Source organism: Kryptolebias marmoratus, linkage group LG17 (genome assembly GCF_001649575.2).
Source record: "Kryptolebias marmoratus isolate JLee-2015 linkage group LG17, ASM164957v2, whole genome shotgun sequence".
In the NCBI taxonomy this organism is placed as follows: Eukaryota; Metazoa; Chordata; class Actinopteri; order Cyprinodontiformes; family Rivulidae; genus Kryptolebias; species Kryptolebias marmoratus.
Window position 1 is genome coordinate 12,580,582 of NC_051446.1, and position 26,771 is coordinate 12,607,352.

The window sequence follows — 26,771 nt, forward strand, 5'->3', positions numbered from 1 at the left end:
GTGTATGTAAATAAAAAAAGTAAGGCCTTCATCTTTTATTTTGGAGTTATTTGTCCGTTTCGGATTCTGTAAAAGAGATGCAGGTGGATTTGATGAAACAGACCAGCTCTCGGGCTGCCTTCCTGACTTGCCAGAAGACCTTATTTCTGTTTTTTTTTTTTACAACAAACTTTTGTCTTTTTAAGACACCCTGGGATTGACAGAGGTGGTGAGAATGAAGGGAGAGCGTCTCGTTCAGGGGGGAAAAAAGTCAGTTTGTCTTTTGAGTGCAGTTTTAAATCAGATGGCTAATTACTTTGAACTGTAAGTATGATCCATACAGAAGTCCTTGTGTTGAATACGAAGTCACTGTGTTCAGTCTGATCCTTGGACTATTTAGATTTCACTGCTAGCGTGCGTTTTAAATGGATTCAATTGACCTTTTTGTAAAATGATTTCACTCTTGATGGTCTCGGTTAAATGTAACAGAGTGTATGTTGAGACAAAACCGAGTTTATGCTAAATTAAATGGTTGAACTGTATGCGAAGGATGTCCTCCTTCTTCAGGAATGACTTTGATGCCATGTATTTGTTCTGCTGAATCCAATTACAGCATATTAAGAAGCACTAATCAGTTTATTGATCTACAGTGATGGACACCATGCTGACACAGTCATTGCAACATATTTCTTCCAAGTATCGATGTGTTGACCAGTGTAGCTTATTTTATTTTAATTTTTTTCAGTAAAACAAGATCAAGTTGGCTAAATTAGGGTTCAGTCACTTTGATTTTTTACGATCCTGTTTTTGATTTTACGAACACGCAACTTCAACATTAGATGCACTCATCTTTTAGTTTGTTTCTCCTCTTCATTTTTTTTTTTTTTTTTATTCGTATTTATTTTATATTATTGTGATCATTTACAAAGGACAATAAAGGGAAAAAAAAAAACAGCTTCTCTGTTTTGGATGGGATTTTGTTTTGAAATGTATTGTTTGAAAAGTTTATCTCAAGTTATCCTGCATTGCATAAGGGCTCCCAGAAAGTCTGTAGGTCAAGGGTTGCAGAAGGGCGGAAAATTTCTGGTAAATTTCCAGAAACTTTTCATGGAAGGGTAAGTGGAGTTAATGTTTTGAAGAGGACCACCTGAAATACAAACCTTCAGTAGAAGAACCACTGCCTGTCAGACCGGCACCAGCTGCCTCCTGCTGTCTGACCAGCACCGGCCGTCTCCCGCTGTCTCCTACTGTCCTACCAGCACACGCTGCCTCCCATTATCCAATTGACACCTGTCACCTACCGCTGTTCGACCGCCACCGGCTGCCTCTAGCTTTCCAGGATGTTAAACTCCTTGTAGACTGTGTGACATCACTGTAAAGCTCGAGGGTTCTCCTAGTGAAATGTGGGGCTTTAGCTCCCAACAGCATCCCTCCAGACCAAAAAAACAAACGTGTTTTCAAACCAGTACTCTTGTTAACAGAACTTACTTCTTCTTCTGCTTCCATTTCCCTTGATAAACACTGACAGTAACTACTAGAGTACTAGAGCTGGCCCCGCCTCCTTCTACGTCATCAACCAATCAGGTTACTCCGCCCACACAATCAGCTCATTTCAGGATTTTAACACAAAAACTCAAAAAAACAAGTGATTAACGTTTTAAATCAGAGAAATAAACAACTAAAAGGAAAACATGAAAACTCATTATTTTACATGTTTCATTTCCTCTTTAAAGCGCAGAACAGATCTTCTTCTGCTCAGAGTGCGGTGAAATGCAGCCAACAGCGCCCTCTGCCGGCGGCGGCCCGCTTCACACGACACCTGTCGCCGCGGAAGCAGCCAATGAGATTAAAGAAATCATATTCACTTCCTGTTCCCACACAGGGAAGACGCAAGGATGTCAACACCAAACCGGCGGCCGCCTCCATGATTTAGACGGCCGTTTATTTGTTTCCACTCCTCCGACCAAAGGCTGGTGGAGGCACCGCCTGCGCCCGACACACGCTCCGTGACGAGAAGCTCCAGGTTAGTCCGCTCAAAGCCGCTTGTTTTCGCCGTTTCCAGGCGGCCAAAGCCGGGGAGTTGTCCTCGCAGCCCGGAGCTGTTTGTGCCCTGCTGTCCAGCTTCGTGGACAGCATTCAGACTTGTTTCATTATAGTTTTATAGCTTGTTACACGTTGACAAGCGTAAGCAAACAGCTCGGTTTGTTTTAGCCTTGTTGTGGTGTTGTCACTTTAAATGTGTGTGTATGTGGCCACAGATATCTGTGTTTTGATACAGATCACACACACATCTTTAGCAGCAGCTCGTCCTTGGAGCTGTTTTTCCGCTAACGAGGACTGAAAAAGATTTGCTGTTTTGATTTTTTTTTCTACATGCAGGCTGAAACATGATGAAGGCAATAATTGGAGCGTTAGGAAATGAGGTCAGGGATCTTGTGACATTTTCAAGGTTTTTGGATGAAATCTGATATGTGAAACTGAAAGGACCGGAGTTGTTTCAACACATTTTTCCACAATAATTTGTCCCTTTTTGTTGTTGTTTTTTGCCCATGGGTGTTTGCACATGCAGCTGTGTCTTTCTGCCCGATACAACTCGCAAGTTTAACCACGCAGAGAAGAATACATCTTAAAAAGATCCAGCTTTCTTCGTATGAGCTCAGTTAAGATGGACCAGAGGAGAAAAGATGAGCTGTCCTGTGGGTCAAAATGAAAAAGTGAAAGGGCCACCATCCCTTGAAGGAATGCATATCGCCCATATCCATAGGCGCAGGAACAGTGGGGGTCAGGGGGGCATTACCCCCTCTACTTTACAGCCCTGCCCAGATCGTCATCTGGTCCCACCAGATGTTCACACAGACCGCATCCGACTGTGAGGCTGTGACTGACGTCTCTCTGTTTCTCTCTCGCTGTCTAGAGACAGACCAAGGCACAAACAAAACCTTTGACATGCAGACAAATAATTGTGTTCATTGTTTAGCTGTCATTATTGTGCACGTCCCAAAGGCAGCCGCAGTTTGCAGCTGGCAGATGTTTTGCACAGATTGCTTGCTATGTGGACAAAATGCAGGCAGAGGAGGAGAAGAAGAGAAATGACCTTTCACTGTTCACGTGAACATCTTCTGAAATAAAAGAAGAAAACATAATCAGGACTTGTAGCAGCCTGTCAGGGTCATTGTTTCAATTTCTGGATGTAATGTCACTCAGAGACGGCCGTCACATAATCTCTGCAGACCCCCAGGGCACCTCCCTCAAAGTAAAGCTTGTGAGTAAGCACTTGAATCGTGTGCTTTCCTTGCCATCTCCCATGAAAAAAAACTGGCTCACGCCGCAAGTTTGATTCTGCGCCACTGTGCCAAACTTTCCTCCTGTGCCAGTGTGTTTTATTTACTTGTGTTTGCATGTTGTCATGCTCATCATTTCTAAAACAATTGGTTCGACCTATGATCATCATTCGTAATAAATGACTAGAATAACAACAATTGCAGGTGCAAAGCAGCTGGTGCGTTTTCAGCCCCACGGATATGTGACGGCGAGAGAGATCGAGAGATCAACAGACAAAGAGAAGCTATTTATTTCACTATTTAACACACTTTACCACTGATAAACACAGAGGAATACCGATCTACTCCTCTCCGTGGGGAAAAGAGCACCTTCATATTCATGAGTGCAGTTTGCTACAGAAATTATTTCCCTTTTCAAAAGAAAGTCTCTTGTTGGAAGCTTGTCCACTTGATCTGGTGATTGTGATTAAAAGTACGTACTGAGATTACCATGGGGCAAAAGTGAGCGCGTGCACCTGACATTCAAAGCCCAAGTCATGAGTTTTAAACTAAGATCATCTGACGCTGAGAAGAGTTGTGGCCGTTCTGGTCAAAGCTTCTCACGTCAGATTGTAAGATCACTCGGACTATGGGTTGTGGCTGACTCTCAGCTACTACCACATCAAATTTTATCTCCGTATCTGTAAGGTTGACTGAGTCACTGCCACCTTTGTGTTATCATTTCCCTATATAGGTCATTTGCACAAAGCTGTATTTATTTCAGCAAGACAGTTCTTTATCACAACAGAGTGACTCCTCTGTAAACATTATAATAATATTAATAATAAGAATTATGCTAAACTAGTCTTGCAGCAGTAAGGTTTATAAATCTGCTTAAAGCTTAAAATGCTGAATAATTGATAATCAGCACTGATGGGTTTTACTTTGAAGCAGCTTTTCAAGTATAAAATAAAACAATTGTTTTTTGATGGCTGTTTTTCACTCTGGCTCCAGGTGCAGCCATGCCCGTCTCCCTGCTGTGGGCGGTGGACGTGTTCGGCCGGGTCTACAGCCTGTCCACGGCGGGGCAGCTGTGGGAGCAGTGCCGCGACGCCCAGATGGAGTTCAAACGGGTGACAGCGGCTCAGCAGTGCTGCTGGGGCATCGCCTGCGACAACAGTATCTACCTAAACGTCCACGCTTCAGACCTGCCCGTCCGCCACCAAGAGGATGCCTACGAGAATCAAGTGGGTCCTTTTTAGTTGCCAAAGAGAATCATTCTGGAGCAGAATAGGGCTTTAGAAATGTGAGCTGCAAACTCCTCTGATTAAATTCATTAAATTCTACGAACGTTTTGTTTTTGTGCACAAGTGAAATTGACTCGATCTGTCGCTAACTGCAGCACCTGGTCTGATGTGTGTCTTCACATCAAAAATCAATCTAGATGTGAGCTGCAGATGTGGTGAATTATACCGTCTGTGGAGCTCAGGAAGAAATACAGCTCCCACTTGTATGAGCCCAGCATTCATCCTGAAAGGGCTTTGTTGTTGTTCGATTAGATAATGTGCGCCAGGTCAATACTTTGTACTTTCTGCTCCTGTAACTTCCTCCTAAACACTAATAGGAGCAGAAGAAACCTTTGCATGTGTCTGTTAAACATGGCAGCACACAAGTCTGTCTGGATCAGCCATAACAGGTTTCATCAGATAAAGAAAGAAAGAGGCGTGAAAAGCAATTAGAAACACTATCTGCTCTAGGATGACTTGATAATTTTTCTTTTTAATACACAAACCAGTTCATTGTCCCTTTTGTCTTTTTGACGATAAACAGCTTGCATCATTGCAAGAGGCGCCGTGAGATTTTTGTGCCAGGATATCTTGCAATATCAAAGTGTCCGGAGATTTCTCATCTCGTGAAGCGCTGTCAAGCGTTGCATGTCGCCGTCAACGTGACGGGACTTGATGAAATTAGCACTGAAGGTGTCCTCGGCTGTATAAATTGTTTTCGAGGCAGCAGTTCGGACAGAAATGACTTGTTTGTGTTGATGGAAAAAGAGTCACTCGAACTTTGCGGCGAGGTGGATGTGGTGACACGAAATCTGACCGTGTGCAGAGTCCACACGTTACATTCGGGGGGAAATTTGACGCAATTTTAACAAGTATAGAACACGTAAAATTCACCTGAAAAGTCACGTGTTTTCGTCCCTCCCGCCGTCCACGCAAGCCGTCTAAATATCTGTTTCACAGCAGTGTGAGCAACTTTTTTCCCTGATTTTATTTATGATTTTAAAAAACTCTCAAAGAAGTTTCACTCTTTGGTCAGAGAGTTTCCACGACTCAGACCGTTGGAGCACATTGCAGCTACAGTCTGCCTGAATTTACTTGCTCCATACAATCTTTTTTGTGTTTTCTTTTGTTTTTTTTATGATGACATGTTTGAAACTATTGGATCATGACCGAAAGAACGAGATCCTGGATACAAGCGGCTGAAATGAGCTTCCTTCTCAGGGCGGCCGGGCTCAGCCTTAGAGATGAGGTGAGGAGCTCCGTCATCCAGGGGGAGCTCAGAGTAGAGCTGCTGCTCCTTCACATCGAAAGGAGTCAGTTGAGGTGGTTCATCTGATTAGGACGCCTCCTGGAAGCCTCCCTTTGGAGGTTTTTCAGGCATGTCCCACTGGGAAGAGACCTCGGGGCAGACCCAGAACTCGCTGGAGGGATTATGTATCCTCTCTGGTCTGGGAACGTCTTGAGATCCCCCAGGAGGAGCTGGAGAGCATCGCAGAGTTAAGGGATGTCTGGATTTCTCTCCTGGACCTGTTGCCTCCACGACCTGACTACAGATAAGCAGTAGAAGATGGATGGATGGATGATGAAACTGTATGTCCGGATTTTCAGGATTTTAAGCTGTTTTGATGAGGCCATGGTGAAAGCTTTTCATTAGAAATCAGTAGACGTCTAACTTCTCCGGAGCTAACACGGTTCCAGTCCAAAGCCCCGTGGTTGTTACTGACTGACGCGGCTTCTCCTCCTGTTTTCTGTCAGAGATGGAATCCGGTCGGCGGTTTCTCCGATCGTTTGCTGCCAAGCGACCGCTGGCAGTGGAGCGACGTCACGGGCCTGCAGCACCAACTTCTGGACGGCGTCCAGCTCCCCTCCAGCAGCTGGGAGTGGGAGGGCGACTGGTATGTGGATGAAAACTTTGAGGGAGACCCCACAGAGAAAGGAGTGAGTGTCTGTTTTGTTGTTTTCCTTGCACCGCCCTACTTTGGCAGGACTTTTTGTTCTTCTCTTTCTGCCTTGTATGAGTGATTCAAGCCTTTGTCTCGGCAGGGGTGGACCTACGCCATGGACTTCCCCGCCACCTACACCAAAGACAAGAAGTGGAACTCGTGTGTCCGTCGCAGGCGGTGGCTCCGCTACAGGAGGTACAAAGCCATGGATACCTGGGCGAAGGTGTGCTCTCACTCTAAATATAGATTTGATGGTGAAGCCTTTTTTTTTTTTCTTTTTTTAACCCGTCAGTTTGTGTTAACCTTCTGTGTGTTTTCGACAGATCCCCTCACAACAGACTACTCTCCCAGATCCTTTCAGCGACATCAGCTGTGGAGGTTGGGAGATCAATGAGGAGCCCAGGGGTCGCCTGTCCTTATGGGCCGTGTCCCTGCAGGGAAAGGTACAGCTCACATGTGCAAGGACACACTCTTATTCAGCTCCGGGTCAGGACATATCTCACACGGATTGTACCGTTGGAAGTTTGGTTACCACTTCCCCTCACTTTTTGTGGATGAAATGAAGCCATCTGCCACGGGTCTGCTCACATTGTACCTGCCTCGGTCCGCTTCGTGCCCAATTTGTCCACTTTGTCCTCGCAGGATAGGTTGTGTTTTCGCTGTATTTCACACAAGCAGCATCTGCTTCGATACATCTAGACTGTTGAGACTGTCTGTTTTACACAGAGTGTAATTGAAGCAGGAGTTGGACAAATTTCTCCTTTTGCCGCCGGAGGAGATGTGATCTTTATTCAGCCGTTAACAAATAGAAGCAGAATGTATGAAAGTGAATTAATGCACATCATAACAGCTACAGTGTATCCATCCATCACTGGATGGTGTAATTTACACACAGCGACCGAGCCTTTACGTGCACACACAACGCACGTAATTGTTGTCACAGCCTGTATGCACACACGATTTTATAATAAATATATGCTAAAGAGATAGGCACTTTACGGTAACGGTGTATAATAATTGTGACTGTGAAACAGAGCATGTCTGGATCCTGTCCCTATAATGACATGTGCACAAATCCCCTGCAGGAACGCAGGGGAATGTGCAAATGGTAAGTCAATTGGAGCAAAAAAATAATGCACAGATTGGTACAAAATGACAACCTCTGGGTACTGAGTGGGGGAATGATTAGGTGGAGGTGCAAACTGACCAGCACCACACATTTTCTCATCCAGCACCACATTTTAGGTTTTAACAGTAATATACTCCACGCCTGCGCACAAATCAAAAGGAAACAAATGTGTTTTCCTATTCTTTTGTTGCACGTTGTGGTTTCTTTGAATAATTTTGAAAGTGAAATGTGTCTTCAGGACCAGTGACATTCAATAAAAATAACATAAGCACTCAAAATGACACCGTATTAGGAATAATAAACAGAAATAAGAAATCATGTAACTAATATGTTTATGCATCAGTATTTGAAGATCAGTGAGAGAAAATATCTGTGCGGCTCACAAAACCTGTCCTCATTAGTAAAATAAAACCTTTATGAAATGCTTCAAGCATATTGTTGTAATATTTATTTTTATTTCCTTAAAGCAAGAGCTCTTTCTCTCACACACAAACAATTTCATCCCATCAGGCAATCTGATCTATTTTCTGTTCTTGAGGCAAATTGTTTTTTTGTTCTTTTTTCCCCATTCGTGTCGCTGTCACCCCGTATTATCTAACACCTGTTTTTGTCTCCACTTAGGTGTGGTTTAGAGAAGGAATCTGTCACCACAATCCTGAGGGCTCATCGTGGGAGGAGGTAGACGTCCCCGGAGAGGTGGTCCAGATCAGCTGCGGCCCGGGGGACCTGGTCTGGGCCGTGCTGTGGGAGGGGCAGCTCATTGTGAGGGAGGGCGTCAGCCGCGACTGCCCCAAAGGTACACGCCGGCACGTCAGTGGGTGAAGTGTGTGTGTGTGTGTGGGATTAGGTTTATTTTCTAACAAAGGTATTTGCTGTGATACAGGCACCTCCTGGGCGGTGGTAGAGTCTCCCAACCCTGAGGTGGGGGCGACGCACATAGCGGTGGGCGTCAACGTTGCCTGGGCTGTGACCAAGGACAATAAAGTAAGAAAATGAGAAGTGTTTGGAATCAGTCAACACGGGTGGAACAGCGGCGCAGTGGTTAGAGCTGTCGTCTCCCAAGAAGGAGGTTGCAGGCTTCCCGACCTGTTTGCGTACTGCTCACGTGGGTTTACTCCGGGTACTCCAGTTTCCTCCCACTAACTCTAAAAATGTCCCTAGTTGTGAGTGTTTGTCTCATTTGTCTCCACCTGTCCCTGTGATGGACTGGAGACCTGTCCAGGGTGTCCCCCCCCTCTCGCTCAACGACTGCTGGAGATGGGCACCAGCTGCCCGCAACCGAGAAAAGAGAAGCAAATAAAAGAAAATGGATGGATGCTTTCGACACCTGTCAGTTCGCTAAACATGAGAACTGGAAAACTTCTTCAAATGTATTTCAAGCTGATTTTTTTGGTAAAATGATGTGAAACTACAATTATAACAGCACACAAGAGGCAACTGAGAAAAGAAAATTCAGATTATTCATTTATTCCTATTGAAAGTGATTTTTTGCTGTATTTATCACTCTTATTTTAGCATAACTGGACAAAAATCCACATTAACTGGGCAGGCTGTTTTTCTGTTTTGCACCTTCTTTTAGCACTTTTTTTTCAGGCTGGAGAAAATGTAATACAATTTACTAGAAGGACTACTGTGTATGAGCTGTTTTGGATGATACTGGGAAGTCTTTTTATTTTCTGTGATTTCGATTAATTGCAGTTTCACGGCTATAAGGGGTCAAGGTTAACAAAAATGTGAAAAGTTTAGTACTTCCACAGTGAAGGGGGGAAAAGAAAGTTGTAGAATTTTTATGTTTTAACAAATCATATGCTAATCATCTGCTATTCCTTCATTTCACCAAGTCAGAGTAGGTCTTTGAGCCTGAGAGAGACAGTGTGTCTTTCTCTCAGATTTATTTTAAACTAACAAGTTTTGCTGACACTTTCTTAGTAAAGAGGAAGTGACCCTTCCTCTTTACTAAGGAGTCTGAGCAGGTGTCTGAGCAGGTGGCTGTCATGCTGGGGTTTATTGTGTGGCGTTTTCAGTCGCCGGATAACCTGTGTCCTCTCTCCTGCTGTATTAGGTGTGGTTCAGGCGCGGCGTGAACTCCCACAACCCCCGGGGTTCTGGTTGGATCAGCATGGTTGGGGAAATGATCATGATCAACATTGGACTAAATGACCAGGTATTTATCTGGAAGAACTGGAAGAGAAATGTGAAAATCCTTCGAGATTTTCAGTTTCTGGTGCTTTAATCGGATGTTATCAGGCCACGTTATGCCCTTTCTGTTGTGTTTAGGTGTGGGCTATTGGTTGTGAGGATCGGGCGGTGTACTTTCGACAGGGTGTGACCTCCAGTGAGCTGAGCGGTAAAACCTGGAAAGCTATCAGTGTTCCTCGAGATGGAGAGCGGTCCCACTCCAGCGCCAGTGCAAACAGCATTCAGAGGTGAATCAACACAAGCACACGGTTATCTTTGAGCGTGAAGATGCAGTATTCGCTCATCAGCTTCACTGCAAAAAAAGTAAAGTTCTCTCTCTTTTCTTGGTGTCTTTCGTCGACAGCGCTGGTTGTTTTTTTTTCGGCGAGGTGCGGGACCAGTCAGGAGGGAGCGATGTGGAGTCAGACGTGGAGAAAGGATCGGCCGATGGAGCCTTTGGCCTCATGGCCGCTCCAGAATCCTCCGCAGACGCCGCCACCAATCCCTCATCCGACCCACCTGTCGAGGCTCCCAAACCTCGCATCCCCAAGGTCACGAGCGACAGCTTCATCTCCGAACTCGTCTCCGATCAGGAGCCAGGAAAGACCTCGAGGGACGTCGGGTCAGCCGGTCCCGCTGTCTTGGAGGAGGAGGAAGCCGTCTCCGGTGAGGGAGACGTCAAAATCCCGTCTGCCGGTGCAGGTCGTTCCCCGAGCCAGAGGGCCGGCGCCCCCGATCTCCAGTGGAGCAACGTAGATCTGGAGGAGATGCAGGCTCGGCATGTTCAGCCTGCAGCTGGGCAGGATGCGAGTGACTCCTGCAGCCTGTCGTCTGTAGCCACCTACACCCTCGCCATGGAAGACCCGTATGGGGCGGATGAGCATCCTCTGTGGGCGTGGGTCAGCGGTGGCGGTTGTTCTGTGGATAGTCACACTCAACTCAACTGGTTCATCTGCCCTTTAAACACTTCATGTAAGTTCAGTGAGGTGCAGAGGGCTGCAGAAGTACTCATCCCATATGACGATCTTTCTTCTTTGTTGCTTTTTACCCTGGAATTTAAATTTAATCTCAGTTTGATTATGCAATTTGTCGCTTGTGTCCAGCAATCCTTCATTGGATTGAGTTCCGGGGTTTGACTTGACCATTCCAGGACCTTTTTTTAATTGTTTCTCCTTAAACCAGCGATGTGTTGCTTCAGCTGAGTGTTTAGGGTCTTTGTCCTGCTAAAAAGTAGACCTCTGTCCCGGTCTCAGATCTCTAGAAGACTGAAACAAGTTTTCCTCAAGAATATCTCCATATTTTTGCACCATCCATCATTCCTTCAATTCTGGCATAGTTTCCAAGTCTCTCAGGATGAAAAACATCCCATGACATGATGCTGCCACTGCCATGCTTCACTGTGGGGATGGTGCTCCTGGCATGTTAAGAAAATACATATGCATGAGCCATTTTTCAGATTTGTTTAACATCTTTAATCTGCAGTGTTCTGTATAGATCCATTGCTTATAATCACATTGAAAATACTTTTGCAGCCCCCTATAGCACACTAGATACTGACACACAAACAGTACAACTTTATCGTTAAATGATATAACACAGTATTTTCTCACCCCGTCTTCCTGCAGCTTTGCACCAGTCAGTCCAGTCCTTGAGCCTCTCGATGACGCCAACCCAGACGGCAGCCTGGAGGAAACAAATCTTTGAGCAGCTCAGCGAAAGGTCCAAGAGAGAGTTGGACAATTTCAAGCATTATGAGCAAGCCGTCGAACAGGTACATGCAATAGGAGAGAGCAATTTTGAGCTTTCAAGCCACAGAGGGCGTTCATCTTAAATCCCCCCCCCTCCAATCTGCTTGTCAGTCTGTGTGGGTGAAGAAGGGAGCCATGCAGTGGTGGAGAGACTGGAAGCCGCACAAGTGGGCTGACGTTCATTTTGCCCTGGAGCAGTTTTCAGGACCTGAGGGCTACAAAGACGGCATCTTATTCATCTATTACAGTCACCACGAGGAGAAGAAGGTGAGGAAAAAAAGTGCACTGAAAATGAAAAAATGTTTACTTTCAGCACTAACTTTTGGTCTTGCTTTTCCAGCACGTTTCAGATCTACTCACAATTTCTCACATATGTTCTTCAGTCTACGTTTAACTCGTTCTTCCTATTGGTCTGCACCTTTTCTCCGTGCCGTCTTTGCACCAGTATCTACATGCCTTCATCAATGAAGTGACCATCTTGGTCCCGGTGTTGAATGACTCCAAACACACGTTTGCCATCTACACTCCCGAGCGCACCAAACAGAGGTGGCCGTTTCGACTGGCAGCTGCCACCGAGCTGGAGATGCACGACTGGGTGGGTATGAGGAAAAGATACATTAATGTTACTGACTGTACAGAAAAACAGATATTATTTACTCTATTTTCACCATGTTGTAATGAGGCGTACAGCAATTTTGCAAAAAAGAACATTCATTTTAGATGGCGTATTCTGATTGTGCGTTTGTTCGTCACCTGCCTGCTGTCCAGCTGGCTTTGCTGAGTGCGTCGTGCTGCGACGCCAGGGGAATCCACGGCCCTCCGACCAAACAGGCCATCTGGTCCATCACCTGCAAAGGGGACATCTTTGTCAGCGAGCCCGCTCCAGCCCTGGAAGCCGCTCCTTACCCCACGCCCTGCGATCAGATGTAAGAACGAGCGGGCATGTCGCGGAGAGTGCAGACACTTGTGCGTTTTCCCCCACCGTCTTTTATCGTTTGTCCGCGCAGGTTCTGGCGACAGGTCGGAGGACACCTGCGGTTGGTGGAGTGCAACAGCCTCGGGATTGCGTGGGGCATTGGCTACGACCACACGGCCTGGCTTTACACCGGAGGTTACGGAGGAGGCTTTTTCCAGGGACTCAGCAGCAGCACGGATAATATTTACACACAGACTGATGTCAAGAGTGTTTACATCTATGAGAACCAGAGGTGGAACCCTGTTACCGGCTACACCAGCAGGTACTGGACTCACTGTTCGTCTTTTAGCACTCTAGTTTGTTCGCTCTGATTGTTTTAGAGCTAGTTGGACCCTCTGCGGTCTGTGCTGTCTCAGTCGGAGAACAACAATCTGAGCAGTGTTACGTCACATTATATTCACCAAATTAAACTCAGTGTTGACATTCTGTGCACAGTTGACAGCTGTTTACTGTAACTTGTGACCCACTTTGTTTCAGGGGCCTCCCAACAGATCGCTTCATGTGGAGCGATGCCTCTGGGTTGCATGAGCGCACAAAAACGAGCGCAAAACCTCCGTCTACTCAGTGGACGTGGGTAAGCAGAGCTACACACCCACACCCTCTGTAGTGATCTGAAACCAACTTCAGCTTTCATGCACTAACAACCACCCTTCTATTCGGATGTTTCCAGGTGTCCGACTGGGCCGTGGACTACAGCGTCTCCGGGGGGGCCGACAAAGAAGGCTGGCAGTACGCTGCTGATTTTCCAGCGTAGGTTTTACTTGTCGTTCCTCGGAAACCTCGAACCGCGCTCACAGTTCCAGCCTTCGTTTATTTGTTTGATCCTGTTGTTCGTTCTTTGTCTTCCTTCACGCAGGTCGTATCACAGCTATAAAACCATGAAGGACTTTGTGCGGCGCCGGCGATGGGCCAGGTACTGTCTGACTGTGTTCCTGTTAAATCAGCCTTTCTGACAAATCAAGGAGGTTATCTTTTCAGTAGCGTCTGTTTTGTTTCAGACACGTCAAACAAGTGGTGCTGATCCAGATTATGATCCAAATCACACTATTTTTTTTAATCAAAGTTTCGCGTTCTCGAAGTGCTTCTAGTCAGTAAATAATATCTGTTAATAGTTTTTTGTTGTTTTTGCTGCTTAGGAAGTGTAAATTAACCACAACAGGACCTTGGCAAGAAATTCCACCCATCCCGCTGAGCGACGTGACGATCCTGCCGTGTCCCTCTAACAGCAGTGTGGACACGGTTCCTGTTTGGGCGATCAGCAGCAAAGGAGACGTCCTCTGCCGACTGGGAGTCACCACACTGACGCCGGCTGTGAGTCATTCATAACATGCAAGCTGACACCCCAGAAACTGGTTTAACGCCGTTTGAGGAGCCAGCCATTAACGTTTCAGTGTAATTTTCCTGATTATATAACAATAATAATCTATAATGAATGGAAAAATGACTCATCGTTTTGTTTTGTTTTGTTTATTTTACAAAAGTTGCTCTCAGCTAAGTCACAGCAAACTGCAGAAGCTAAAACACAACCGAGCAGATCTGGAAACATATTGACACTTTATTTTGTAAAAATCAAGACCTTTTTACATGTTGGAAAATTATTGTTTGGGGAATTTTTTAAATTCTTTAATGCGACTAAAACCCCAAGATTCTGTAAAGGAACGCATATCAGCCGATATGCTGCTGCCATTCATGACAAAGTTTTACACCAAGATCGTCCTATGCTGACAGACTTGTAGCCATTTTGGTCAAACCTTAAAGATGACTTAATCTCGCTCATTATTGCAGTGATCCGTTAGCGCTCAGAGTAAGTGTTGTGAGAGACTCTCAGCTGCTACTAAATTGGATTTGAGCTCAAAATCTCTCAAACTGACTGAGTTATAGCTCTGTTTATGTTGGTGAAGGTTGAATAACTGTGGAGGCCATCTTAAATCGGGGTGGCTTCAATAGATAATGAGCTGTAGTTGTGCTTTTAATGTTTGCTTCTTGACAGTTTCAGTAAAATCCATCCAGTGGTTCATGAGATATGTTGCTAACAGACTAACTGGGATTGACTCCGACAATTAATGGCAAACTTTTAAACAAAGATCTCATGCACAGAGTTGTGCTCATACTATGTGTTGGGTATGACTATCAGTTACTGCCACGCTAAATTTTAGCCCAGTATTCATAAAATTGGCCCAGTTATAGTAATTTTTGTGTTTGCTAATGTTGATCAGCTGTGGCGGTCATCTTGAATTGGGTTGACTCCAAATGTTAATCAGTTGAAGATGCACATCCAGTGATTACTTTTTGTCAGTGTCATTAGAATCTGTTCAGTGATTCATGAGATATTTTGCTAACAGACAAACAAGCACAAAGATACAAACTTTATTCGATTTTCTCGCTGGATGAATGAAGAGGCTGCTCCGTAAGAGGAACGTGGCAGCAGAGATGCAGATTGGTTATTTATACAAACTTTGCGTTCTGCTGTTAGAACTTCATCGCGTCTTAGAGGAGACGGATGTAATTTTGTCCCGTTTGTCTCTCAGGGATCCTCGTGGCTCCACGTGGGAACAGACCAGCCTTTCAAGTCCATCTCCATCGGCGCCGCGGGCCAGGTTTGGGCCGTCGCCAGAGACGGCTCTGCCTTCTACAGGGGATCGGTCTCTGCACAGAACCCCGCAGGTCAGCAGGGGGAGCTGTCCGAAAGACGCAGACAACACTCGGCTCCGTTATCTTTTCATTAAATATGTCAAAAGTTAATTTTTATAGAGCAGATTCACAGATACAGAACACCAGCTGCTAAAACTGGACTTGATCTGTGGCTCCCTCTGCAGGAGACTGCTGGTACCACATCCCCTCTCCTGCCAAACAGAAGCTGAAGCAGGTGTGTGTCGGCCGGACGTCCATTTACTCTGTAGACGAAAACGGTAAAGCCACGGCGGTTCTGTTAGCTTTGTTTCACATCCATCCCTGGTGTGAGAATGTCTCTGACCGGGATGTTTCTCGAACAGGGAACCTGTGGTACCGACAGGGTGTGGCCCCCAGCTACCCTCAGGGCTCTTCTTGGGAACACATCTCTAACAATGTGCGCAAAGTCTCTGTGGGGCCCCTGGATCAGGTAGGAAGGAGCACATTCACACAGCTTTTTGTGGCACATTCTGGTCAATTTGGTGCAAAGTATATATTTATTTTACATGAAATTGCCAACTTAGGAGTTTGTGGTCTTTTTTTTTTAAATATAGAAACTATTTCTAACTTTAACAGTGTTATTACTTGCCACTTTCTGCTCCTGAACGGTTTCTTGTACGCTGCTTTGTGTGTGATTTGCAGGTGTGGATTATAGCAGACAAGGTTCAGGGCAGTCACAGTCTGAGCTGTGGGACGGTGTGCCACCGACTCGGCGTCCACCCCTTTGAGCCCAAGGGACAGTCGTGGGACTACGGCATCGGGGTAAAGCTCGGCTGTGCGACTCTGCCGTGAGGTCTCCCTGCCACGGCTGATCAACCTGAGCTTTCTGTCTTTTTACTATTTATTGTCTCATTTCCTCCGCCGAGGAGGTTATGCTTTCGGTAGCGTCTGTCTATCAAAGGTGAAAGGTCACAGATCAGTCCGTGTTCTAACTCTGCAGCTGGATAACAGGAAAGTTACCTCCACAGTTGGACAGCTCTAGGTCAAGGGTGATCACCATTGATTTTGAGGTCGTGGGGTCAAAGGTCAACATCTCAGTTGACCCAGTGCTCTAACTGCAGCAGTGTAATGTAGGAATGTCAAACTGCACAGCTGGACACCTAATGGGTCAAGGATGATGTCTGTTGATTTCAAGGTTTATGGGGTCAAAGGTCAAAGCCACAAGTAACCCCTTTGTTAAAACCTTGTCTCTGTTCCTACATGTGACCCCTTTGTTACCGCCAACAAGGAAGTTCTGTTCTCAATTGTGTACGTTGGTTTTTTTGTCTGTCAGTTAGCAAAGATCAGGTAAAAACTAAAGAGCAGATTTGGAGGAAATGTTGGGATTGTCCCAAAAAAACAACAGATTAAACTTTGATGCTGATCCAGATTGCACTATTTTTAATCTCACTGTGGCCTTGGAGGATGTTTGAGCTCTCTGAGTGCTTCTAGTTTTAATTGTGCGTTTGGAAATTAGAAACCTTGGCCCTAAACTTTACATCTTAACTTAACTTAACGTTATGTAAAGTTTACATCTAAACTTTACATAACGTCTCACTTAACATGTTGGCTTTATGTCGGTTCACAAGAGAAAATGAGACGGCGCCATTTTGAATCTTTGTGTTGCCTTATCTGGTCTTGTGTTACCTTTAAAAGGACTTTAAAGCCAGGTGGTAAAATAAGTGTATTCTCAAACACTCTGAAGGTCGATTAATGTCTTCTTCGTCTCACTGTCTCACCTCTTCTTCTTTTAGGGTGGGTGGGAGCACATCACGGTGAGAGGAAACTCCATGGAGCCGCCCCGCGTCTTTCTCCCCTAACGGTCAGGAGCTCCTCGGCTGACAGCGCCGTGCACGCTGCCGAACACAACTTTGGGACTATTGGACAATCTCCTGTGGTTTAAACTGTGAGGGTTTCATCTAAACGTACATTACAGGGTAGTCTCTTTGCTGAACTCTGTACTTTTATTTTATTTACAGAGGTAGTTTTCTTTTTTTCTTTTTTTTAGTGCAGGTTAAGATGGAGTCGTGTTTATAAGAGATTTTATTTATACTTGAAATGTGTTTACTAAAACTACAGCTGTGAACAAACTGAACTACCAGCTTCAGAGCTGGGATTAGACCCCCCCAAAAAAAAGAAGAAAACCCTGTTTCATGTAAAGTAACGCAGCAAACTTTTAAGCTAGCTCAGCCAGAAAAGCTCGTTTTCAGAGGCTGCTCTGGGCACACAAACCGCAGCTTGCAGCACAGTGACATGGACGCCGGTGGGTTTTTGAGGAAAAGCTGCGGCGCTTTTCTGGTAAACGGCTCGCCGTTCAAACAAAATACAACCAGTCTGCGGCGACATACTTGTGTGCTTCTGTCAATAAAATCAGCTAATTCAGGTCTAGCTGTTAAATAAAAAAAAACAACAGCTTTTATTTCGTTAAAACAAACTGGACGTGATCCACGTCCAGTTTTCAGCGTTGTAAATAAGGGAAAACTTGTAAAATGATTGTGGTTGAAATGTGTGAACGAAACCTTCCTCTTTCTCAGGAGGGTTTGAACTTGCATGCTGTCTACTTCCTTTGGCCAGACGGTGGTACGATGACTGAGCAGTTAAAAAAAAAAAAAAAAAAAACTAGTTTTTTATAAATATGTGAGCTATAAATCTATTTAGGTGCTGCTGTGGACGCTGCAACTATAAAGTGTTGAAGCGGAGAAGCTTTCCTTTCGGTTACTGATGATTAGCTCAGATAGGAGAGTTTATTTGCGCCTCTATATTAGATCACCGTCGCCCTCTGCTGAAGCGTTTCTAAATGTTCGACGTGCACAGATCCGTGGGTGTCGCCTGTGGAAAAAACCGCAGCGGTTTTAGCGTCTTAATCTGTTTGTGCACGGTCAAAAATAACAACCAAAAAAAAAAAAAAAAAAAGGGGGGGGTCAGCATCAATAAATAAATCTGTTTATTGATAATACTTCAAATCTTCTCTTCAATTTTTTTAATTTAATTTTATTTTTTTTTACTAAAGCATCCTGCAAATAATAACACGCCAAAAAAAACTGTGCCGTCATGAGCGTTATTCGAGCGCACTGCTCGTCTCGTTCTCCTTCCTGGGTGTGATAGTCATCACTAGAGGCTACACTCAGCAGGTTTCCTAACAAAAAAAAATAACACACACAAGATCAGAAGATAACACACGAGAGAGAACTTCCCCAGCTTCAAACACATGAGAAATAATAATAATAATAAAAAAAAGAAACAGTTTGTTTTCTTCTGAATGCACTCTACAGGCTCCGCTGCAGTCTCTATGAATGCTGCTGTAGTTTGGAAGAGGGGCCCCCACCTCTGCTGGTCTCCAACCTTCCCCCCCACCTACAGCCTCACTGTCAGCTGTCCTGGTCCAAGCTCTGCATGTGGGTGAGGTACTGGGTGAGGTCGTCCTCCCCCTCCTCCTGCAGGTGCTGCTGGTAGCACTGCAGCAGCCTGGCTGCGCTGTCCCCTGAGGGGCCCCCGCTGGCCGGCAGGCAGGCCCCCGACACGTCCAGGATGATGGTGGTCAGAGCTTTGATGTAGTTCTTCGCCAGAGTCAGAGTCTCGATCTTGGACAGCTTCCTGTCCGTCCGGACGTGCGGGATGGCCTCCCGCAGCGCCTGGAAGGCGTTGTTGAGTTTGTGCATGCGCTGACGCTCGCGCTCGTTGCTCTCCAGGCGCCGGACGCTGCGCTCCTTGGTGCCGGAGCCGCGCTGCTGCTGCTGCCGGCGCCGCCCTCCGCCCGCTCCGCCCCCCTGCCGCCTCAGAGAGCCCCTCCAGGAGCCACCGATCCGGACCGAGGCCTCGGAGCCTTCCTGCTCGCTGGAGCCCGGCTCCGTGTCGGGCTCCTGCTCGGGCTCCGGGTCGGACCAGGACCTCCTGGAGGGTCTCAGAGCCTTTCCTTTGGACTTCATCCTGCTGGAAGCCTTCACCTCCCGGGGTCTGATGGAGCAGATCTCACAGCTTTGGCTTTCCTGGAGACAGGAGGGTCGAGAAAAAAGGGGGAACTAGAGAGAGGGCTTTTTCTGTGGAGACGTAGAGAGAACACTGAGAGCCGAACGACTGCTGAAACTGAGTTCTTACAGCTAAAAGAAGCAGCTGAATGCTAGCTAATTGCTAAAAGAAGCAAAAGGCTAAATAAAAGCTATAAGTATCAAAAAGCTAACTAGAAGGTATAAGTTGCAGACAACTAGCTAGAAGCTAATAAAAGAAAAAGGCTAAATAAAAGCCATAAGTAGCAAAATGCTAGCTAGAAGCTAAAATTAACAAAAGGCTAGCCTAAAGTCAAAAAGTATCAAATTACTAGCAAAAATTCTAATAAAAGCAAAACGCTTAATAAAAGCTAAAAGTACCAAAAAAGCTAGCCAGAAGGTAGAAGTAGCAAAAGGCTAGCTAGAAGCTAAAAGTAGCATAAAGCTAGCCAAAAGCAGCAAAATGGTAGCTAAAAGCAGAAAGTAGAACAGTAGCTAAAAGTAGCATGAGAAGACAGAGCCAGTAGCTGAAGCAGATTTCAAAGAGGACAATGTTTTTGCAGAAATTGAAGAGATATAATATATCATAAATAACATAATAAAGTTAAATGTTTTGAAAAGCATAAAAGTTTAAAAACTAGAAGCCGTAACGCTTGAGCTGAAGGAGCTGAAGGTTTGGGGCTAAAAAAACACACCAACTATGTAGAAGGAATTAAGAAAAACAGGAAAGCAGCTTGACTCAGTGTTCACGCTGCTGTTTCTCTGAAATAAGAAGTGTGTAGTTGTGGGTTTTTTTTTTTACTTTTTAACTCCAGCATCTTGTATCTGATGCGGTGTGAAAACTCCATGGTGTTGCCTCTCTTATCTCCTCCCTCCTGAGATAAAGACCATTTCAAGGTGAAGCTCAACACAAACAGAAACAAACTGCACAGACTTGGGCCTCAGTTATTGCCAAAAAAACAAACTCCTCATAAACTTCCTTTTCAATAATAATAAAAAAAACACATTCTGCAGCTTCTTTAAACAGTCACAGGTGTTTAAAAACTCTTGAACCGGTTTTATTCAAATAGTAAAGTGAAGAGGGGTTCTTTTGCATAGATTAGAGCAGCACAGTAAAAATGTAGATTCCCTGCCTCTTATTTTCCTACAACCTGACTTTTAATCGGCTCTAACGGCACTGATGGGACAGATATGAGCGCCAGGCGCACTGATGAATGAAGAAAACGCTCTAAATAATAATAATTATAATAATAATAAACAAAATGGGGGGTAAAAAGCAGATTGGATTAAAAGCCACTCACCGTGGGGAGCTAATCGGGCCGTCCAGCTCTCTTTGTGGGGGGGTTTACAGGGACAGGTATCCGGTCAGAGTGACTTTCAGCTGCGGGCTGAAGATGTGCCACATGTGCGCTACCTGCTGCTGACTGACGGACACGTTGAGCTGCTCGGCCAATCAGAGGGCGGCTCTCTCTCTCGCTCTCCGCCAGGCCCCGCCCCCTTCCTCCTCCTGCCCCTGCAGCTGAGCCTCAGAGCCAAACAGCCAAACTGTCACTCAGAGCTGAAATCCAGCAACACAAGGAAGACATTTCGCTTTGGTCACGATTGAAATGTGGGTTTTTTTGTTTTTTTTTTTAGTGCATCTGACTCAGCTGAAAGGGTTCCTAAAAGCTTCACCTAAATGTCACGTTAATTAGGATAATAAAGGGATAAATGTGAGGTTTATAATGTCTCTCAAACTGACTTTAGCCTGAGATTACTGACAACAGCTCACTCATTAAAATGCTTATTATGAATTATATATAAAAAAAGATACAAGCACCTTAATCTTCTGAATAAATGCATTTTATGAGGATGAAGAAAGGCTATATTTGTGCGATTCGCAACTGCTTTCAGTGTGAATTAAAAACAAGAAGAAATGTCTTTTTCCTTGAGATGAGTTTGATGTCTGATATTACATTTTCCTGTCGGTGTCGTCACTGTTTTCATAAAGATACAGAGCACCGAATGATCAACCAGTGAACTAATGATGCAAAAAAAAAAAATGAAGGTTAATTTGAACATTTTCTTCAAGTTTAAAATGGCACGCAAAGAGGTGAAAACAAAAACAGGAGAATTGTTTATATGAATGGGATCTTTTTATGAACTTTTTGATTGATCTTGTTCATAATAATCTGTAACATGTAAGATTGTAAACTTACTAAAGTATATTTTACAAATAATGCTGTTGATTGCAATATTGCATGACTGAATGATTCTATGACTATGATTGCATGACTGAATGCCTGTATGATTGTGTGACTGCATGACTGTATGATTGCATGATTGTATGATTGTATGACTCTATGACTATGATTGCATGACTGAATGACTGTATGACTGAATGCCTGTATGACTGAATGACTGAATGACTGTATGATTGTGTGACTGCATGACTGTATGATTGCATGATTGTACAACTGTATGACTGAATGACTGTATGACTTAATGCCTGTATGACTGAATGACTGTATGACTGAATGACAGCACAGAGGAAAATCCTATTTAAACTGTGTCACAATATTTACTTATTGCCAAACAAACAGCAAACATTCTGCCGTCCATCACTTCTGTAACAGGAGACCAATGTCAACTGATGTCGGCTCTAAAACCACTGGATTACTAAACAAACCCAGCAGACAAAGTGTTTCATCACTGTGAAAATAATGAGCACTAATGATCCGACTCCCTCACTGCTTAGACGTGTGAGCTGCGCTAATCCCGTTCTGTCTGTTTCCTCTGCAGCTTACGGCCGTTGGGATTATTACCTGGAGATAACTAGCTCCAAAAAAACCCCCCCAAAAAACGGACGGTGTCACTTCAGGGAGCATCCATCACTTAGACAATGTCTCTGTAACTTTCTGGAGACAGATTCAGGAACATTCTGACAATAAATCAACAACAAAAAAACAGGATGTGTTCAAAAAGGTGCTCCGGTTCTGACATCGTCAGGTTTTAATAAAATAAGAACTATCAGCTGATATAAACTGATGGTTGTTTTTTTTTTTTCTTCAGGGTGGGGCTACCTGTCTGACAGACATGACTCCACCCAGTGTGTGTGTGAATAGTCTTTAGTCCACCTGCAGCTGTAGATTAAACTGAAACAGCTCGGGGCTTCTAAATAAGCCGGGCACGGACTAATAAGTGATGTGAAGATGGTTACAGTAAGCTGAGCTACCTAAAGACTTTACCAAGTTTAATATTCAGGATTGTGTTCAAATCAAAAGTAAAGCAATGTAGAAATAAATCAATAAAAATACACTACCCAGTAGTGTTTAATGAATGGAGTAAAAAAAAATTCTAGGTTGCATATCACCCACTGCCAGAGTTTTAAACTAAAGTCATCTTACGTTAAAAAATGACAAAGTTGCAGTCGTTTTGGTCAAACCTTAAAAATGATGTCATGTGAAAATTTGTGTGACACTGCAAGATGTCACGCTCGGAGTATATTTTGCAAATGACTTTCAATTACGACCACGTCAGATTTTAGCTCAGTATCTGTAAAACTGACTGAGTTACAGCCATTTTTGTGTTGGCTAATGTTGAATAGCTGTGGCAGCCATCTTGAATTGGACTGACTCTAAAATTTAATCAGTCGTAGCCGTCCATCCTTTAATTACTGTCTGAAAGTTTTATTAAAATCCATCCAGTGGTTCATGAGATTTTTTGCTAACAGACGAGCAGAGTTGACTCCAAATACTTTAATGGCAAATTTTTAAACAATCATCTTGTGCAATCTGGTAGCGCTCATAGTCTGCGTTGTGAATAATTCTCAGCTATAACGACACCAAAGTTTAGGTCAATATCTGCAAAATTCACTAAGTTGTAGCCATTTTTGTGCTTTTCAAGGGCTGTTGGCTGTGGTGGCCAAATTGAATCAAGCTGACTCAAAAATTTAATCAGTTGTAGGAGTGCATTTAATGATTCGTTTCTGCAAGTTTCTTTAACATCCATTCAATGATTCATGAGATATTGTGCCAACAGACAGACACAGGCAAAAACATTATCACCCGCCTTCTCCTTTTAGTGGCGGGTGATAGTGATGAGAACAGTTATAGATGTGTTCGCTATGTCAAAAATGTGGAGCTGAACAGCTGTGGTTCTCCCAGCTCTTATAGCCAAACAGTCAAATTTGGGTTTTGATGACCTTGAACAGCCTGTGTGTGCGTGTGTGTGTGTACTTATATTGTGGGAACGCAAACTTGTTTACACAGTCATGTTGTGGTGATCTGCAGAACCCATTTAAAATGATAATTTAGGGTGAAGAAATGCTTTTAGAATAGTCTCCAGCAAGTTGATGTGATGTTTAGTTTCTGTTGCGGAGTGTTTTCTGAGGCTGGTCCTGCCAGGCCTCCTACCCCTCCTCAGGTACACTGTATCTAATCAGCCAAACGCCTTCGATGCTGCTGTACGGAAACACTATCGTTTACTTTTCAGTTTGCTCAGGTTCTGCTTGCAACGGCCTCTAAGGCCCGCTCTGTTTGTTTTGTCACAGCAGCCGATAAACTCTGGGCTTCAGCTTCACCGGGAGAGTATTTTCAAGGAAAGCAAACGTGTCATAAGCGCCCACGTTTGCTTCTGGACTACGACTTGAGGCAACTTCAGTGGACTTTCTGAAACAGTACGGGAGCTCGGCCTGAGCGGGTTGGCTTGCAGCTGGAAAGGCCCCAGCCCTGTTGTGCAAACTGTCTGTTTGATCGCAGCTCAGCGATGCAGATCGTGTCACGCCGGCGTCTCTCAAAGCCCGGCGCGCTGCCACACGGCGCTGCTCGGCCCTGATGTCATCAGCGGATCCATTTGGAGCAGATAGAGAGGAAACCAGCTGTTAAAAATCCCTGACTCATAAAAGCGGAGGGAGGGTGGGGGAGACGGTGAAGAGACCGAGATCTGGACGATTAGTCAGTTTTTCCATTAGAGCGAGGCTGGCTGGCTGAAAGAAAAACAAGCGTGGATGTCGTGTTAGGCCATGGTGACAGCGAGGTGGCCTTTGGCTGAAGGCAGATGTTGAGATAGAGAGGCTGCTTTGGCCACCGCTGAGTCATAACAGTCACCAGCTCAGTGTGAGTGTCACTCACCCCTTATCTCACAGCTCAAGGTCTGCCTCGGTGACATAGGTGAGGAAGAGGCAGCTTCGGGACAGAGAGGAGCGCTCCGGCCTGGACGGGGCGCTCCTGTCCCGGGTCGGCAGGGGAAAGGTGTGGAAGTGAAAACAGCAGGTCTTCTCCAGAACCGAGAAGTCATCCTCCCACTGCAAGTCTGCAGACAGAATCACCATCAGCCATGAACTCATCTTAATCATAGCCTCCATACCTACAAACCCTGTTCCAAATCAGCTGAGTTGTTGTTTAAAATGTGAATAAAACCAAAATGCAATTGGTTTGGAAATCTCACAAACATAGCAAACATTTACACCAATCAAAACACAGTTCACCGCGCCATCTATAAACGCTGGTTAAAGCTCTATCATGTAAAGAAGAACCTGCATGTGAACCCCCACCCAGAAACGTCGCCATCCTCATTTCAAATGGACAACTGCTCTGTGGCCAGACGAATCAAAATCTGAAATTCTTCTAGGAAACTACGCTCGTCACGCTCTCCGAACCAAAGATGAGAGGGATCATCTGAGCCATCAGTTCAAATGCCTGCCTCTCTGATGGTATGGGGGTGCATTAGTGGCATTGACATGGGCAAATGTAGTACAACCCCAAATCTGACAAAACAGGGTCGTTGTGTGAAATGTAAATAAAAACAGAATCTCATAAACCTATATTTTATTCACAATGGAACATAGTAAACATTGAATGTTTAAAAGAATAAATTGTACTAGTTTTAGGGGGAAATAGGGTATTTTTGAATTTGATAGCAGCAACATGCGGCCATCTTTTCCACCATGAAGCTGTAAACATCTAGGACCTGAGGATAGCAGCAGCTTTTTCAGAGTTAGGATTGTGAATAAATAATTGTTCTTTCAGGCTTAAAAAACACAGCGTGACCCCCTTAAAACCTATACGATGGTAACGAAAGATTTTCTTTCAAGTTCCTCATTTTATAGATAATTGTGCAACTTTGTATCTAAAACACTCAAGGCGGAGACGAAGGTGAATTTTCCAAGTTTTTACCGGCATTTTCCGGCGTGACGGCTGGCAGGTTGGAGGAAAAGCTGTTTGTCGGAGACGTGCACGACTCAGAGAGCAGCATCAGGGTTGGACTCTCCTAAAACAAAAAAAAACAACAGCAAAGAGTCGGTAAGCGGACTAATCCAAAAGTACAACACTTTATCTTACGAAAAAAATAAAAAACCTCAAACTCTCACGTTTGAAGGATGAAGAGTAGTAGATCGGTACCTGATCAAATAGGTAGACAACGACATCTTCCTCAAAGGAAACGCTCTTCTTCAGTTTCCCATTCCCATCCCTTCTGCACGAGTGTCTCAGATTGCCGTTATTCTGACAGGATTTCAGCTCACTCCCGAGGCCGTAGCCAGGCAAATGCTCTCTCTCAGCCTCCCCAGCACTGGTAATGAGACCAGAGGGTCTTTGGAAAGTGAAATCTTCTTAGGGTGGACATATATAAGTACTCTCGGCGAATGTCCTCCAGTATTAAAGGAGGAAACTTCAATGAAAAGTTCACAGAAAGACATAACAAAAACCTGCTGATGGCCTCCATTAGGATGGCATCCTCTGGTGGTCCCCAAGTTCAGGTTGCTCCAACAGAAAACGTCATGAGAAATGGAGGTCCTGTCCAAGTGTCCTTGTCTGGGGAATCTGGGACAAAGAAAACTCAAACAAATACCTTTGACTGTTGGATGGGTTCCTTCAGACAACAAACGTATCACAGCTTTTAAGCCAGGTTTATTGCCAATCAGTTATGTAAAGCTGTTTAGGATCATACACTGAAACCAAAGTATGAAAGACTTTGCAAGACTCAACCAAAACCTTTCCAGTGAAGACATTTCGAAGGAAATTCCAGGAGTAACGAATGGCAATAATGAACCAAAAACAGCAGCATCTTACTCCTGGTGTAACAGATGGATCACAAGTTCTGAAAAATGTTGGGATGTTGCATGGAAAGTAAATAAAACTAGATTTGCAGATCTCATAAACCTATATTTTATTCACAGTGGAACACAGTAAGCATATCAAATGTTTCAACGAACCAATTGTATCATTTTTTTAAAAAAGGGTAATTTTGAATTTAATGGCAGCAACACCTCTCAAAAATGGTGGAACAGGAGCAACAAGAGGCTGCAAAAGTAAGAGGTAGGAACACAAAACAGCTGGAAGAGCATTTTGCAGCTAATCAGGGTAATTAACAACAGATCAGTCGGAGGACTGGGTATAAAAAGAGCATTTTAGAGGCTGAATCTCTTAGAGAAGATCGGCAGAGGTTCACCAGATGGCAAAATACTGTATCTAAAATATTGGAACAATTTCAGAATAATGTTCCTTAATAGACATTTGGGAAGACTATTAATTTACCATTAACTACAGTTCATAATATCATCAAAAGATTTCAAGAATCTGAAGAAATCTCTGAGCTCAAAGGACAAGACTGAAAGTCAGTATTGATATCTGTGATCTTCAGGTGTCACTGCATTAAAACAG

The 26,771-nt window shown here is 44.5% G+C and overlaps 2 protein-coding genes across 5 annotated transcripts; one reads left to right on the forward strand and one right to left on the reverse strand.

The window, feature by feature from the left end:
• The first annotated feature begins 1,838 nt into the window (after positions 1 to 1,838).
• On the forward strand, positions 1,839 to 17,805 carry tecpr1a (tectonin beta-propeller repeat containing 1a). Its single transcript, XM_017418556.3, has 24 exons — positions 1,839 to 2,002; positions 4,254 to 4,486; positions 6,281 to 6,463; positions 6,569 to 6,691; positions 6,792 to 6,911; positions 8,219 to 8,393; positions 8,481 to 8,581; positions 9,660 to 9,761; positions 9,875 to 10,023; positions 10,140 to 10,747; positions 11,401 to 11,546; positions 11,635 to 11,790; positions 11,969 to 12,118; positions 12,292 to 12,449; positions 12,531 to 12,761; positions 12,977 to 13,073; positions 13,170 to 13,249; positions 13,356 to 13,412; positions 13,636 to 13,810; positions 15,028 to 15,163; positions 15,316 to 15,408; positions 15,493 to 15,599; positions 15,812 to 15,931; positions 16,903 to 17,805. Exons 2-24 carry the CDS (start codon positions 4,262 to 4,264, stop codon positions 16,966 to 16,968), a joined length of 3,558 nt encoding a protein of 1,185 aa, XP_017274045.1. The 5' UTR covers positions 1,839 to 2,002; positions 4,254 to 4,261; the 3' UTR covers positions 16,969 to 17,805.
• On the reverse strand, positions 17,434 to 26,771 carry bhlha15 (basic helix-loop-helix family, member a15). 4 transcript variants are annotated; one of them, XM_037980907.1, is made up of 7 exons: positions 25,817 to 26,763; positions 25,512 to 25,680; positions 25,287 to 25,380; positions 24,243 to 24,423; positions 20,433 to 20,689; positions 19,934 to 20,006; positions 17,434 to 19,134 (listed from the first exon to the last, which is right to left on the reverse strand). In XM_037980907.1, exon 7 carries the CDS (start codon positions 19,072 to 19,074, stop codon positions 18,517 to 18,519), a length of 558 nt encoding a protein of 185 aa, XP_037836835.1. In that variant the 5' UTR covers positions 19,075 to 19,134; positions 19,934 to 20,006; positions 20,433 to 20,689; positions 24,243 to 24,423; positions 25,287 to 25,380; positions 25,512 to 25,680; positions 25,817 to 26,763; the 3' UTR covers positions 17,434 to 18,516. The 4 variants fall into 4 exon arrangements, with proteins under 4 accessions (XP_037836835.1, XP_037836833.1, XP_037836834.1 ...); XM_037980905.1 differs by having other exon boundaries at positions 19,934 to 20,689; XM_037980906.1 differs by lacking the exon at positions 19,934 to 20,006 and having other exon boundaries at positions 25,817 to 26,762.